Below are 14,925 nucleotides of genomic sequence, written 5' to 3'. Positions count from 1 at the left end.
ACTGCTCCTGAGGGACTAAAATGTCTGCTCCTCCCTGCCGCCTTGTCAGCATCTCTATCCCAAACAGCCTCCCCCAAGCGACTCCCTTGTCCCTGAGTTGACATTGCCTTACAGTTGTAGAGCCTGAAGCTGACTGACTGGCATTTCTGAGTGAAAGAAAAAGTGAAAGTGAAAGTCACTCAGTCGTATCCAACTGTTTGAGACCCCAAGGACTGTAGTCCATGGAATGAAACTGGGTCCGGTTGGGGGCAGGTGTGTAACAGTCCCTTGGCGGGAAACTAAAAGGATGCCATGGTCCCCAGTCTTGCTTGGAGAAGGTTGAAAAACTATGAGCAGTTCTCCAAGAGGGAACTTGGAAGGAGAAAGGAGCCCAGGCTCCGGAGGTCAGGGTTCCTGGGCGAGGGATGTACTCCTTGTGAAACAAGTGAGGCGTGGGTAGAGCGGGACAGGAGGCCAAGCAGCCAAGCATCTGAACACTGCTGGATCCCGTGGGAGCTCTTGCATTTAGGCTATACCTCCATGTTAGTCCAGCTTTGAGGCCAGGAGGCTGGACGTTCAGACCCCCACCCTGCCGGTGGAGAGGCGGAAATTCCCAGTTCTCTGGCCCTCTGCAGAATCAGCCACAGTGGCTTAGGAAGCCCGGGGAGCCTCTTAAGAAGGCTGCAACCACAGCCACTGGAGACAAATCGACCTGCACCGAAGAGAATACAGAACAGGTAAGTAAGCGGAGCTGAGGGTACCTGGGTTGGGGTCTAAGTATTTTCCTCATAAATACCTTTGCTGCAAGCAGTTTCTTCAAAAGCATTTTTGTCGCACAACCAGTTGGCCATGAGGCCATTTTGCCATAGAAGATAAAATAGCTGGGGGCAGTTCCATTACAGTAAATAGTAGATCAGTTTGTACAGAGTCTTCTGTGAGCAGTCATACCTCTCACCCATCAAAACCAAAAGTTTACTCTGTGGAATCTAGGGAAATGGTACAGATGAACTTATTTGCAAAACAGAAATAGAGTCATAGATACATAGCTCAAACCTATGGTTATAAGTGGGGAAGGGAGTGGGCTGAATTAGCAGATTAGTATTGACATATATACACTAAATGTGTGGACACTGCTATGTATAAAATAGGCAACTAATGAGAACTTATTGCACAGCACAGAGAACTCTATTCAGTGCTCTGTGTTCACCTAAATGGAGGGAAATCTTAAAAAAAGAGTGGACATAGGTATACATGCAGCTGACTCAGTTTGCTGTACAGCAGAAACTGACACAACGTTTAAAGCAACTGTACTCCAACAAAATAAATTTTAAAAAGCCTGCAAACACACACACACACACACACACCGCAAACAAAAGTTTGCTAAGCTTTCAAAAATATAGAAGAGGCAGCTACTAATTCACAACAGTCTTCAAGAACATTAATGATGGATTCTTTAGCTAATTTAGATATGGCAGCTTGTTCTCTCAGGCCATCTTTACCAAATTTATCACGCAGTGTTAGAAGTTGGAGGTGAAAGAAGAATGATGCTCCTCCTATCCCTCCTCACAAAAGAGATTTTTATGTGATTCCTGATGAGTAGAGGTTTTTGGAAAATGGTGAAAATTTTTAACGGAATCTGGCTTAAATTAATTCAACCAAGAGTTTGCAAAAACCGATGTTATCATTTTCTAGTGTAATATAACTGTCAAGCAGTTATTTTTTTTTTAAGGCAAAATGGCCTTACGGCCAATTAGTTGTGCTGCAAAGCTGCTCGCGGCAAAGATGTTTACTAGTGAAAATACTGGACACACCTGGCTGGAGCCCAGCAGCATCTGCTGAGCATCCCCTCCGAGGTGCTCCGAATGGCCGTGGGACATGTGTGTGAACAGCTGCCCTGGGCACATGGCCCTACCTCTTGGCAGAGATCAGGTGAGGCGAGGGGGGTGGTCCTTAAGGCACACACTGCCTTATTCCTGAAGGACTTGTACTGGGACTAAATGATTCATTCATTGGATGGCTGGGATGTCTCAAATTGGTCTGCAAATTGGTTATGGCTTGGTTTGCCATGTCTAATCCTTTTTGAAATATGACAGGATATAAATTACTAGCAAAATAAGTAAAAACATTAGGCCTTGATAAAGTTCCAAATGCCTTTTTTCCCCTCAATATTAGAGTCTTCCTTTTCCTTTCTCTCCCTCATTTTTTTTTCTCATCCAACTGCTCCCTTTCCATTTCTTAGGAAAGATAGGGTGTTTTATACCATTTCTTAGGAAAGTTGGGGTGTCCTGTAATACTTCTATCTTATTCTCTCTGGCATTTGCTGTTTCTGGGAGATCTCTGAGGTCACTGTGAAAGCCTGCAACTTCCCTGTGCCCTCAATTCTGGATTACAGGGGTGGAGGGAGAAGGCTCAGCCATGGACAGGGGCGTTGTGCTTGAGCTGGGATGGATGGTACCCAGTGCTGATGATTTTGCTGTGGGATGAAAGGAACTAGTGTCAGCAGGGACCCCTCATGTTTACAGAGTGCCATGCAGCTTGGATAGGGTATCTCCTTTAGCCACATAGCAACCTTGCAACTGACTCCCCAGTTGGTGCTCCAGAAAAACCGGCTCAAAACAGGTAAGTAATATGGCCACCAATGTCTACCAAGACCACAGGTAATAAAGGCTTTGATATGCAAGGCTGACCGGAGAAGGCAATGGCACCCCACTCCAGTACTCTTGCCTGGAAAATCCCATGGATGGAGGAGCCTGGAAGGCTGCAGTCCATGGGGCCACTAAGAGTCGGACACGACTGAGCGACTTCACTTTCACTTTTCACTTTCATGCATTGGAGAAGGAAATGGCAACCCATTCCAGTGTTCTTGCCTGGAGAATCCCAGGGACGGGGGAGCCGTCTATGGGGTTGCACAGAGTCGAACACGACTGAAGTGACTTAGCAGCATGCAAGGCTGACAGGTGCAAGGCCAATGTGGTTGGTGCTGCTTCCCAGCTTCCCAGCCAGTGATGCCCTTCCCCGCCCCCTCCAGCCTACTAGGGTTGTCTCAATGGTACTCAGTGCCCTTACAATAAAGCAAGGTTTAAAAAGAAACGTAAATATGAAACAACTTTTCCCCCCTCTCTCTCTATATATATCAACATCACATGATCACAGGAGCAAGAGGTCCTAGCACACAGCCCAGATGCGCACAGTCCTTGAATTCGCTTAACCACACCTGGGTCTGTGTGGAGGGAGCAGGGTGGTGGCCGGCCAGCCACTGAGCCCTAGTCCTGAAGTTATGCTTCCTCTGAAAGAGTAGAGCCTTAGTTCACGTGCAACTGGACGACAGTGCAGCTGTGAGCTGAAAATAGTAAGGCTGGAAGAAACCTTTGGAAAACTTCTGGTGCAACCCTTTTATTCAAAAAGAGGGGAACTGAGTCTGGATACTACCAGATGTCTTGCTTGAGGCATCCCAATAGGTGCCTCTGTATGTCTAAATCACTCTTAAAATGTCATCAGAGCTGTAGCCTGTAACTCAGGCTCCTTCTGTGGCCAAGGTAGAGATGGGACCATGATGAAAGAGGCTGAAGAAGTCCGGGGTGAGGGTGTGAGGAAGAGCCTCCAGGGGAAGAGAAGTGGAGAGAAGCAGAGATGGCTCCCCCAGGATGGAAGAGCAGGACTGAGCTAGTGGCATAAAGCCGCTGAAGCCCCACCTTGCGCAAAATGTGTTTGATGGCAGCATGTGCCAAGGAAGGCTGGAGTGGGTTTCTGTGGGAAAATGAGCAGGGCAGAACCACTTTGGCAGCTCTGACTCCAAGCTGTGCACCAAAATATTGAAGTTAGAGCCAAAGGCTATTTCCTTTTACCAAAATCGGGAAACATAAAATCTCATTCACTGATAAACTGGTGCTTCTGAGATTTCCAAATCTCCTCCCGTCTTCTACTCCCTAAGATGATGGTGCTCTTTCAAGCTTTGTACCACTTTTCCTTCTTACTCAAGTCTAATCCAATCCTAGATTGGTCCAATCTCTCCTGGCAGTCTTGTTTGTATATGTAGAGGGTGGGCGAGCAGAGGAATGAATGAACTGTTCATTCATTTGGTTATTTAGCATCTGCTACATGCCAAATGCCATACCAGGCAGTATACGCATACTTGACCTCTTGGAAGGCTCATATGAATTTCCTGTTTTATCAAAGCCAATGTGCAAATTTGAACGATCAGAATCACCTGGAGAGCTTGACTAGCTTGCTGGGCTGAGTCAGAGTTTTTGATTTGGGGAAAGACTTCACATTTTTAAACCAGTTCCCAGGTGCTGCTACTGCAATGGTCCAGGGACCACATTATAAGAAACACTGTTCTGACAAATCTGCTGACCACTTGGGCACAGTTCAGAGACAAAGTGCCAGGAGTAAGCAGGATCTCAAGAAGTTGAGGCACGGAGCTGGGAAGTGACAGATCTGCTGCTCTGCCTGGTTCATGCTGTCTCCTTAGAACCTCAAAGTGGGGCTGTTTCACTCCTCTGAGCAATAAGTGAGTGAGTGCGGAACTTGAGAGGTCAAGCCTCTTGTGATGGAAGGGGCTCCTGACCCGTGGAGGCAGCTGTATCACAGTCAACCACCCCCAGCCCCTGGCAACCGCCATTCTACTCTCTAATCTCTATACATTTCACTACTTTTAAGTACTTCATATAAGTGGGATCATACAGTGTTTATCTTTTTGTGACTGGCTTATTTTATTTAGCAAATCTTCAAGATTCCTCCATGTCATGGCATGTGTCAGAATTCCCTTCCTTTTTAAGGCTGAATAATATTCCATTGGGCGGATGTACTACATTTTGTTTATCCATTCATGGATCAATAGACACTAGGGTTGTTTCTGCCCTTTGGCTATTGTGAGTAATACTGCTATGAACATGTGTTTACAAATATCTTTTTGAGACCCTACTTTCAATTCTTTTGGCTATATATACAGAAATAGAATTGCTAGATCACAGAGTAAACTGCTTGGGGGAAGAGAAAAAGGAGAGAGGAGTAGGAAATAAGATCATTGTGGTGCAGTCAAGGCAGCCCTTCCCTGAGGCAAGCAGGTGGCAGGAAGAGAGGGAATCCTTTTGACACAGGAAGAGAGGATATGATTTACAATCCCAGATTGTCATCTGGGAAAGACAGAACAAGACCCAAACCTTGTTCTCTAAGACCCAGAGTCAAGGGAATCTGTCCAGAGGAACCAAGGCCTGTTCATTCAGAGAGGTAGTAAGGGCTCTAAGTCACCTTGAGGAAAATGGGAGTCCAGGCTGGTAACTCGGAGAAGGCAATGGAACCCCACTCCAGTGTTCTTGCCTGGGGCATCCCAGGGACGGGGGAGACTGGTGGGCTGCCGCCTATGGGGTTGCATAGAGTCGGACACGACTGAAGCGACTTAGCAGCAGCAGGCTGGTAACTGAAATTCCCCATAAGAACCTAGAAATCTGTGGGAGAGGGTAGGATGGCATCAGAGTGTGAGCACAGCTGGTCTGTTCTCTCCACCCAGCCACCTGCCCCCCCAGTGCCTTCTGGAGAAAGGGTAAGCCTGGGAGGATGTTTAAGAAAACTGTCACCTTGATGCCCAATCAGAAACACCGTGGGGACCTGAGCAGAAACGTGGATCTGCCAGGCCATCCCAGCAGCTGTGCACCAGCAGCTATGAACTGTGTGGGACCCCCCCCCCCCCCCCGCAACAGCAAAGCTGCGTGCCAGTGAGAAGCAACGGCGTGTGGGACCTTCCAGGACCTCTATCCCAACCTTATTTCCCTTTCCAGCCTTAAAGTTTGGACTGATACCATCCCACCTCCATCTCTTTTGGAATAAATAAACCTATAGAGCTCTTGGACAATTCAGGAAAGGGATGCGCTAAGAAAGAAAAGCAGACCTTCCAGTAATATGGATCAGGAGGTCTCATACAATTACTTAAGAACAATAAAGGAGATATGGACATATTGATATCCTGAGTTTGTGGGGCAGATCATCGCACACAGAGGCACAGGTCTGCAGGCGCCATCCTCATCACAGTCTATGTGGCCAGGACCTCCAGACAGTGCAGCCTCCATGACCGGATACGATGACCCCCTATGTAAACAGGTCTACAGTCTGATATCCGAGATGACCAAATCCAAAACTATTAGAAAACCTGAAGTTTATTTCAATTCCTTTCAAGACAAAACCTGACCTGAAAGGAGATTTGTGTTTTTATTTGTTTCACTGCAGAAATACCAATATGTTGTCCCCACTGGGGATATGACAGTATACACTCCATATACTGTATAGGGAAGTCACTCAGTCGTGTCCGACTCTTAGCGACCCCATGGACTACAGCCCACCAGGCCCTCCGTCCATGGGATTTTCCAGGCAAGAGTACCGGAGTGGGGTGCCATCGCCTTCTCCGTTAGCAGCGGCTAGGCGTATTATATTTACTTGGAGCTGGTACACTTGGTGACAGCCTCAGTGCCCTCGGCACGGCGTGCTTGGCCAGCTCCCCAGATAGCAGCAAGCGCACGGCAGTCTGTATTTCCCTGGATGTGATAGTCGAGCGCTTGTTGTAATGCACCAGGCGCGATGCCTCACCAGCGATGCGCTCGAAAATGTCGTTGATGAAGGAGTTCATGATGCCCGTGGCCTTGGACGAGATGCCGGTGTCCGGATGGACTTGCTTCAGCACCTTGTACACGTACATGGAGTAGCTCTCCTTGCGGCTGCGCTTGCGCTTCTTGCCGTCCTTCTTCTGGGCCTTGGTCACAGCTTTTTTAGAGCCCTTTTTAGGGGCAGGAGCAGACTTAGCTGGTTCAGGCATGTCTATAATGACAACACCCAACAACACAGAAAGATCCTTCCCCAAATCTGAAGCTTCCTGAACTTCGAAACCCTCCTGGCCACAAGAGTTTTAAATAGGGGATTGTGGAGCTGCATATATCTCAAAATGGTGAGACTGCAGGTTATTTTTACATTCTTTCTAATGCTTTGCATTTCCAAAATTATCTGCACTATATACTCTTATCATCAGAATAGCAATCTGTCATGTTTTTAAGAAAACATCGAAGAGCAGCTCCTCCCGCTTCAAGAGCACATTCAGCCCACCCCTGCCCCCTGAGTCCCCTGGCTCCACCTCTTGAACATGACAGGCTTCTGGGCTGCCTCCAGGGACTAGAGCACCCTGGGGGGGTGCCTGCCTAGTTCCCCAGCTCCTCCCAGCCCGCTCCCTGCTGGGAAGTTGCAGCCCCACTTCTGGGGGCCATGCACCCATTCATCTTTCCCCTGCCTCGGAGTTCTTGAGTTGACTGGGCTCAAAGCCCAGTATGCTTCCCATCCGCTCTGCAAGCAGCCCTTCTGAAACGGCACCCTTCCCATTCATCCTCCTTGGCAGAGTCCCCAGAGGACAGGGACAGCAAGTTCTGTCCAGGCCTGGCCACTGGGGATTCCTGGTTCCAGCCCACCCTCACTAGGGGTGGGGAAAAGCTGGATGCACACCCAGGACCTCTGACCCTGCCTGCCCTGGCCCCTTGTTCATCTTCCTGAATCTGCTTAGCTCACTGCACCCCCCATCCCCAGAAGCCTCACCAGCTTGGAAAAACCTCACATTTAAATCCTCCTCACAGTAGACTCCCAGAATATTTTATGCTTATTCTTTGCTACAGTCAAACCCACATGCAATGGAAATGTTCAGATCTAAGTGTGGGCCTGCCGTTCTTAACGCAGACCTTGAAGCCCAGCAGGGCTCAGCTGGGCCACAGTCTCTCAGCTTCTTCCGGCAGGGGAAACATCTCCTGGGCATGCCCTGGACTCAGTGCTTCCCTGCTCCGTTGTCTCCCAGATTACATGGTTCTCCTGACTGACAAGCGTGGCCCAGGCAACCGCCCGGATGACATGAATCAAGACCTCACCATCACCCCCAGACCACTGACAGAGCTGTACTTGGGTGCCAGGGCCAGGAGGCCTTGGTGTGTAAGTGATGTTTCTAGAGAGCAGGCCAGGCAGGCGCAGGGCCTCTGGGGATTCCCCCCAAGCTCCCATTCAGTCAGACCCAGGGTAGAGAAGCTGTAGCCAGAATGCAACCACCCAACCGACTGCGGCTTGCAGTGACTGCCATGATGGTTAGCACTTATTACCTTAAGTCCTTACTGCGCTCTTCTGAAGTGGAGGCCCAGAAAGGTAAATGACTTGCTCCGGGTCACGCATGTAAGAACAGCTGAGTGAGCTGGGATTTGAACCCACATCTGGTCTGACTCCAAAGTCTCTACCACCTCACTAAATTATATGTGCCACCTTTACCCATGATCTCTAAGACTCAGGAATTCACTTGACAGATGAGAAGCCGAGGCACCAAGTACTTGAGCCACAGACGCACATTCCAGTTCCACGGGAACCAGGCTTCTTACTCACCCCCCATCCCCACCCCAGTGGTCAGCCCAGGGGCTTCTGGGAGTTTTGTGCTGTTGTTCCCATATTTGGAGGACTTCTGGGTCTTATTTCTTTCCTGGATTCTTTGTTTCTGTGGCCCAGGAGATGGAGCATATGTCACCCCGCCTCAAGATTCTTTTGAGAGCTGGCAAGGAAATGAGAGAGGATCCATCCTAATTAGGGGGCGATAACCCTAAGGAGAAACTCGGATTCTTTGCAGCAGTCCGTGTCCTTCCCATTAGCCCTGTGCGTTTGTCAGATGTTTATAGAGCCTTCATTAACAGAGAGCCCCCTTAGATAAGAGGCCTGAACAGCATCAAGGGCCAGATAAGAACAAGTGGAGGGCACTTCGGGGACAGCAGAAGGGTGAGCCTGTGAACTGGCCCGGGTGCGCTGTACAGAGCTGTGCAGGACAATGTAGGCCGGCTCCTTCCGGGCTCCTCCCAGCACCCGCTAACACACCGCGGCTGCCGCAGTCTCTAGACCCGGGCGAGAGCATACCAAGATGGGTCGTGGGGCGCTCTGGGTGGCCCTGCCTGTGCTCTGCCTGCTGGCCTGCTCCGCCCTAGGGAAGCCACTGGAGAACCGGGGGCGGCCGTCCACTGGGGCAGATGCCCACGGCCTGCTAGGGGGGCCCGGCGGTGAGCAGGAGGGGGTCACCTTCGACCTGAGGATGTTCCTGGAGAACATGAAAGTGGATTTTCTGCGCAACCTCAACCTGAGTGGGGTCCCTTCTCAGGACAGAACCCGAGCCGAGCCACCGCAGTACATGATCGATCTGTACAACAGATATACCACCGACAAGACGTCCACCCCTGCGTCAAACATTGTGCGCAGCTTCAGCGTGGAAGGTAGAGTCGGCTCCACGGGGCGCCCCGGGCGGGGGCGGGGGGCTCAGTGGTCGGTCCACGGCTGCGCTGCCCAATATGGTGGCCACTGGAGACGTGGGACTCTTTGTTTCAATTTAGGTTAATCTAAATGAAATAAAATTAATAATTTAGTTTCAGTAGCTTGGGTGCAAGTGCTCAGCAATCACGCCTAGCTACCCTATAGGAAATGGAGACTGTAGAACAATTCCATCATTGCGTAAAGTTCTACCAGACAGCTCTGCTCTAGAAAATTCTCCCTCTCTGGGCCCAGCACCACATTAACACAGTAGGTGCTGATGGAATGCCTGCTCGCTTTCTTCCATCCCTTCCCTACCCCTCCCTTCCCATCCTGTCTCCTTCCTACTTAGACACAGACAACTTATTTAGCCTCTAACAGGCGTCTTTTTAAACACTGAAAGACTGCCTTTGTCACTCATCAAAAGGTGTTTAAAATTCAGACAAATTCCTCTGAGAAACACTGGAAGACAACGTAATTATTTTCTAAGTATAAAATAATTTCCCTGATTTAGTAGGACTAGAAGAGAACGAATGTCAATTTAGGGCTTATGTCCTCTAATTCACACCACGTAGGTGACAAGATCTTGTGAGCAGTGAGCGGAGGCTTGCAGACCCTGAGGGAACTTTCCCAGTTCACATATTAATTAATCAGCTGGATTCTGACCCAGTCCCACCTGTTTGCACAGCTCAGGCTTTTTCTGCAGTTGCAGCCTCTAACCAACCAGGCACACAGGACTTCTTCCCTCCTGAGCTTGAGGCCTGCAGACTCCTGACCATATGCCCTAGCTAAAACATGCTGTGGTCATGCTGTGTGCCTGGCAAAGCTGTATTTCCAGTGGCCCCTGTGCTGTGCTTATTTGCTCACTCATGTCTGACTCTTTGTGACCCCATGGACTATAGCCTGCCAGACTCCTCTGTCCATGGGCTTTCTCCAGGCAAGAATACTGGAGTGGGTTGCCATGCCCTTCTCCTGAGGATCTTCCCAACCCAAGGATCGAACCCAGGACTCCTGCATCGCAGGCAGATTCTTTATCATCTGAGCCACCAGGGAGGCCCCTGATGGCCCCAAAGGAAAACAAAAATCTAGATTTAATGTGGACCTGTATTATTTCTAAAAGATGGGTTTAATTTTTTTTACATGCAGTCTGCAGGTAATATAGATACTGCCAGCATCATACTACGCCCATGGGACATGTGTGTAACCCCTGCTTTAGGGAAAGGCTGAGCTTCTTTGGCTGGCCCTAATCACCAAATCCTGTAGTCTGGGAGTCCAATGTTGGGAGCCATCTCGGAGACCCCTCCCTGCTCCCCTACCCCCAGCATATTCTGTGTCCCAGAAGCAAGTGCTCTGATCTGATCCCAGCTCTGCCTGTGGCCAGTACTGCTGTGGAGGCAGTGATCATTATCACAAACAGCCTGAGTGTGGCTCAGGCAGAGAGAGCACTTGTTCTCTAGATACCTGATGGATCTAGAGTCCCTTGGCAATTTTCAAGGCATGCCGCAGAGCACAGCCAGTAGCTAATGCACTGCTCATGGATCCCACTGACTACCCACATATGACACAGTGGGCTTAACAAATGGTACGGAAACCTGAACAGCTCATCCAGGCTGGGTGAGGACGCGCAGAGAGCTGTGTGAAAGGCCATGAGCTTGGGGTAGGGGAGCAGGCACAGGTAAAGTGGAGATGCACAGTTTCTGGGGAGGACATGGAAGTACTGATTGAACACCTGCTGTGAACCAGGGGCACTGTTGGGTAGGCTTCATGTGCCTTCTTGTCAAAGCTTCACACCAACCCTGGGAAGGTAGTAGGATGGAGCCCCATTCTACAGATGAGGAAACCGAGGACCAGAGAGACTCAGGACTTCTCCCAGTTCATACGCCTAGAAGAGGGAGAGGAAGGATTGGAATTTTAGGCTGCCAGATGCTGCCAGGTTCCATGAAGCACACAGTCTCCCCTCATGTTGGCATATAGTAGATGCTCAGGAAACACAACTTGTCTTCCCTCCTGTGACCAGGCCGTGGTATAATAGAGATGTGCTAGTGAGAGTCAGCCAGGGAAGTGGGAAGAGAGACAGTTGTGTGGCTAAATATCTGCCTAACATATACCTGTCTCCATATGTCTAACATGACCAAGCCATTGAGATTAATCTATTTTTTCCTCACATACTGAAAAAAAAAAGAAAAACCACCTTCATTTTGCTCATAAGTTACCATTCTGAATGATTTTCTATGTGATTTAGGTGATATTTTTAACACTGTAGTAACAAAATTCCACCATCCCCTCCCAGGGTCTCTCCTTTAATACTGGACGCTCAGGATTTGCACTCTGAGGCTGATAGCGTGCTTTGCCGTTTTGTTTACTTGGTTCTTTCTTTTTTCTTTTAAGTGAGGATCTTTACAGGATATGTGCACTTTGGCAGCTGCACACGCTAAATCCAAGTCTCCACATCTGTAAAAGTGTAATAATAATTACATGTTCCTTGGGTCAATGTGAAGAGAAAAGTAAAATATAGTATGCAAAGGTGGGCACATAGTAGATGCTCAGTAAACATCAGCTTCAATGCAAGACATCTCCTGCCTTTGTTTTTCTTTGGAAGATGTCAAATGTATGTTTTAAATACCCTACTACATTAAGGTCTTGAGTGAAACCAAAGAGAGACTTGTTAGAGATAGACAGTGTCACGCCCAGTGCCCTTTCATATAAACCATGAGTCTCAGGTTTGGTATTGTGAAAACAGACCCTCCCGGCAGACTGCTGTATATTTGCATTTCAGATGCTGTCTCTATAGCCACCACAGAAGACTTCCCTTTCCAGAAGCACATCTTGCTCTTCAATATCTCCATTCCCAGGCATGAGCAGATCACCAGGGCCGAGCTCAGACTCTACCTCTCCTGTCAGAGTCACATGGACTCCCCTCACGAGCTGAAAGGAAACATGGTCATTTATGACGTTCTGGATGGAGCTGAGGTCTGGGACGCTCCTGCGGGAACCAAGACCTTCCTGGTGTCTCAGGACATCCGGGACGAGGGCTGGGAGACCTTTGAGGTGTCCAGTGCCGTGAAGCGGTGGATCCGGGCAGACTCCACCAAGAGCAAAAATAAACTGGAAGTGACGGTGGAGAGTCACAGGAAGGGCTGTGACAAGCTGGATATCAGTGTCCCCCCGGGATCCAAAAACCTGCCCTTCTTTGTCGTCTTCTCCAATGACCGCAGCAATGGGACTAAGGAGACCAGGCTGGAGCTCAGAGAGATGATCGGCCACGAGCAGGAGAGTGTGCTCAGGAAGTTGTCCAAGAACACCGTGGTGGAGGCAGGTGAGAACAAAGACGAGGAGGAGGAGGATGTGCGAAGCCACACGCCCACGGAATCGTCTTTGGTCAGACGGAAGAGGAGTACTGGGGCCAACAACCACTGTCAGAAGACCTCCCTGCGGGTGAACTTCGAGGACATCGGCTGGGACAGCTGGATCATTGCGCCCAAGGAGTATGATGCCTTTGAATGTAAAGGTGGCTGCTTCTTCCCCCTGGCCGACGATGTGACCCCAACGAAACATGCCATTGTGAAGACCCTGGTGCATCTCAAGTTCCCCATGAAGGTGGGCAAGGCCTGCTGTGTGCCCACCAAACTGAGCCCCATCTCCATCCTCTACAAGGATGACATGGGGGTCCCCACCCTCAAGTACCACTATGAAGGGATGAGCGTGGCAGAGTGTGGGTGTAGGTAGTGCTGGCCTGCGGGCGGGGAGGCAGGGTGGATGGGCTCTTAGTGACAGGCCCTGTGTCCCGCTGGGCATGACAGGGACCAAGCCCACCTGCATGCCAATCTGGAGAAGGAAGGGGAGCCACCAGGTCCCGGAGGTAAAGACCTGCTGTCCCTCTCAGGGCCCACCCCAAGCACACGCCACTGGGTAAACTACAGGGGAGGGGATGCCAATGGGCAGTAGGGTTTGGGGAGAAGAGGGAAGCCTGGAAGGGTTGCTGGGGTGGGAGGGGAGATGAAGAAATGGGGACAAGAGAAAGAATAATCCAGAGTCAGCAGAAAACTGAGCAAAAAAGAGGCCGAGAAGTCTAAACAGGAGATGCACACAGATTAATGGAAATTAAAGCAAGTGAGAGGGACAGGATTGACTCCAATAACCACAGTGAATAAAGGGGAAAGGAATGGGCCGTGTGCCACACCCACTGCACATTATTCCCACAACTCATGAGATGGGCGTCATGACTCCCAATTCACACATATGGGAGCCAAAACTTGGGCTCAAGTAGCCCAAATAGCAACAGTCAATGGCATGATTCCAATCCAGGGATCTCTACAGGTCCGTCGGTCACCAAAGCCAAGGACTCCCCAAGTACCCTGCTGCAGTTTAGCAGGTCATCTGGTAACTGAAGACAATTAGACTTTGGGAAATGGAGACTGGGGGACAAACTGGACTAAGTCCGACCAGTGCCCAGCAGGATGACTGGGCTACTTGTCGCATCTAGGGTACATTCTGACTGCTCTGTGCCTGTGTCGATTCAGTGTCCAAGTGCTTTTTAAGATACCCCTGAGTCACAGAACTATCCCTTAAACCAGCTGCAGGATGGAGCAAATGCAGGACGAACGCCCTCAGGCTGCAGTGTACGCTGTGGCCAGAGGAACTTTGACCCACTGGCACAGAGACTGTGTGACCAGTGGTTCATACAGGGCCACTCGCTGCCGTGGACTCAGACTGCAAGATGGTTGGCGGGGGTGCACTGAGTTTACCCTGAGGGATGGGCAGCCCATGGCCTGTGTCTCTGCAGTTACTTAGCATGACCAGCTCACCACCATCACACACCCATGGGCTCCCGTCCCACAAGGACTCCATGGATGATGAGACCTGGATTTGAATTTGTTGAAATAAATGCATTCTTGCTTTGGTATTTGCAATATCCTTGTTTTTACTCCAGTACTCAGGTGACAACATCCAGTCTTCCTGGGTGAGGGCTCCCGCCATTGATGAACTCAGGTCTTTATTGGCCACATTTGACTCTGGCTGCATGCACTGACTGTTTTGAGTAATGTGCATCCAGTCCCGGTCCTGGGCTTGGGCCTTGGGACCAGACTTCATCCCCACTGACCGCAAGAGAGGACCTCTGACTCTCAGAGTCACACATGGAAGGGGGTCGAGTAGGAAGATTCTGGAAGTGGCGAAGATTCCACTCCACGGCCCTTCTGATCACCAGCCAGAGCAGATCCCAAAGAAGGCCTGGAGAGACCTAGGTCGTTCCGATTGGTTGAAGTTCCCAGATTATTTTTTTAATGGCTTGTGTTAAATGTTTACATGGAACCAATGAACAGCTTTAATACCAAAACACAATAAAACATTATTGTTTAATTACTGGAGTTACAGAAAATACTAATTCGTGGTATGACAGTGTTGCTCAATCATAAGGATGGATGACAGACATCTTTTAGTCCCTGTAGGGTGTTTCTGTGCCTGCATCAAAATTTCACTTGGAAATAAAGTCAGATGTCTAATATGTGGCCTTTCTTATGTGTGAGACCTGGGCCTGGTGGTCCCCTAGCCCCACACCCTGCCCATTCCTCCCTCCAGGCCCTTCTTTCCCTGAGGGGAGGTGGAATGGAGGGGCACAGAGAGTGGTGGGCGTGTGTGAATGAAGTCTCTGCC

General features: G+C 49.7%; 1 protein-coding gene and 1 pseudogene across 1 annotated transcript; one reads left to right on the top strand and one right to left on the bottom strand.

The window, feature by feature from the left end:
- Positions 1 to 6,404: 6,404 nt before the first annotated feature.
- On the bottom strand, positions 6,405 to 8,418 carry LOC113885477 (annotated as a pseudogene).
- Positions 8,419 to 8,546: 128 nt separating this feature from the next.
- On the top strand, positions 8,547 to 14,183 carry GDF2 (growth differentiation factor 2). Its single transcript, XM_027530844.1, has 2 exons — positions 8,547 to 9,239; positions 12,050 to 14,183. The coding sequence occupies exons 1-2, from the start codon at positions 8,894 to 8,896 to the stop codon at positions 12,997 to 12,999; spliced, it is 1,296 nt and encodes a 431-aa protein (XP_027386645.1). The 5' UTR covers positions 8,547 to 8,893; the 3' UTR covers positions 13,000 to 14,183.
- The last annotated feature ends 742 nt before the right edge of the window (positions 14,184 to 14,925 follow it).

Source organism: Bos indicus x Bos taurus, chromosome 28 (genome assembly GCF_003369695.1).
Source record: "Bos indicus x Bos taurus breed Angus x Brahman F1 hybrid chromosome 28, Bos_hybrid_MaternalHap_v2.0, whole genome shotgun sequence".
Classification (NCBI taxonomy): domain Eukaryota; kingdom Metazoa; phylum Chordata; class Mammalia; order Artiodactyla; family Bovidae; genus Bos; species Bos indicus x Bos taurus.
The sequence above is the reverse complement of the archived record's forward strand: the minus strand, read 5'-3'. Positions and strand labels throughout refer to the sequence as shown.

Bases quoted from the DNA above. Each gene is read 5' to 3' on its own strand.
- GDF2 (XM_027530844.1), top strand. From the start codon at position 8,894: ATGGGTCGTGGGGCGCTCTGGGTGGCCCTGCCTGTGCTCTGCCTGCTG. The intron at 9,240-12,049 runs GTAGAGTCGGCT...TTTGCATTTCAG, and splicing joins GCGCAGCTTCAGCGTGGAAG to ATGCTGTCTCTATAGCCACC.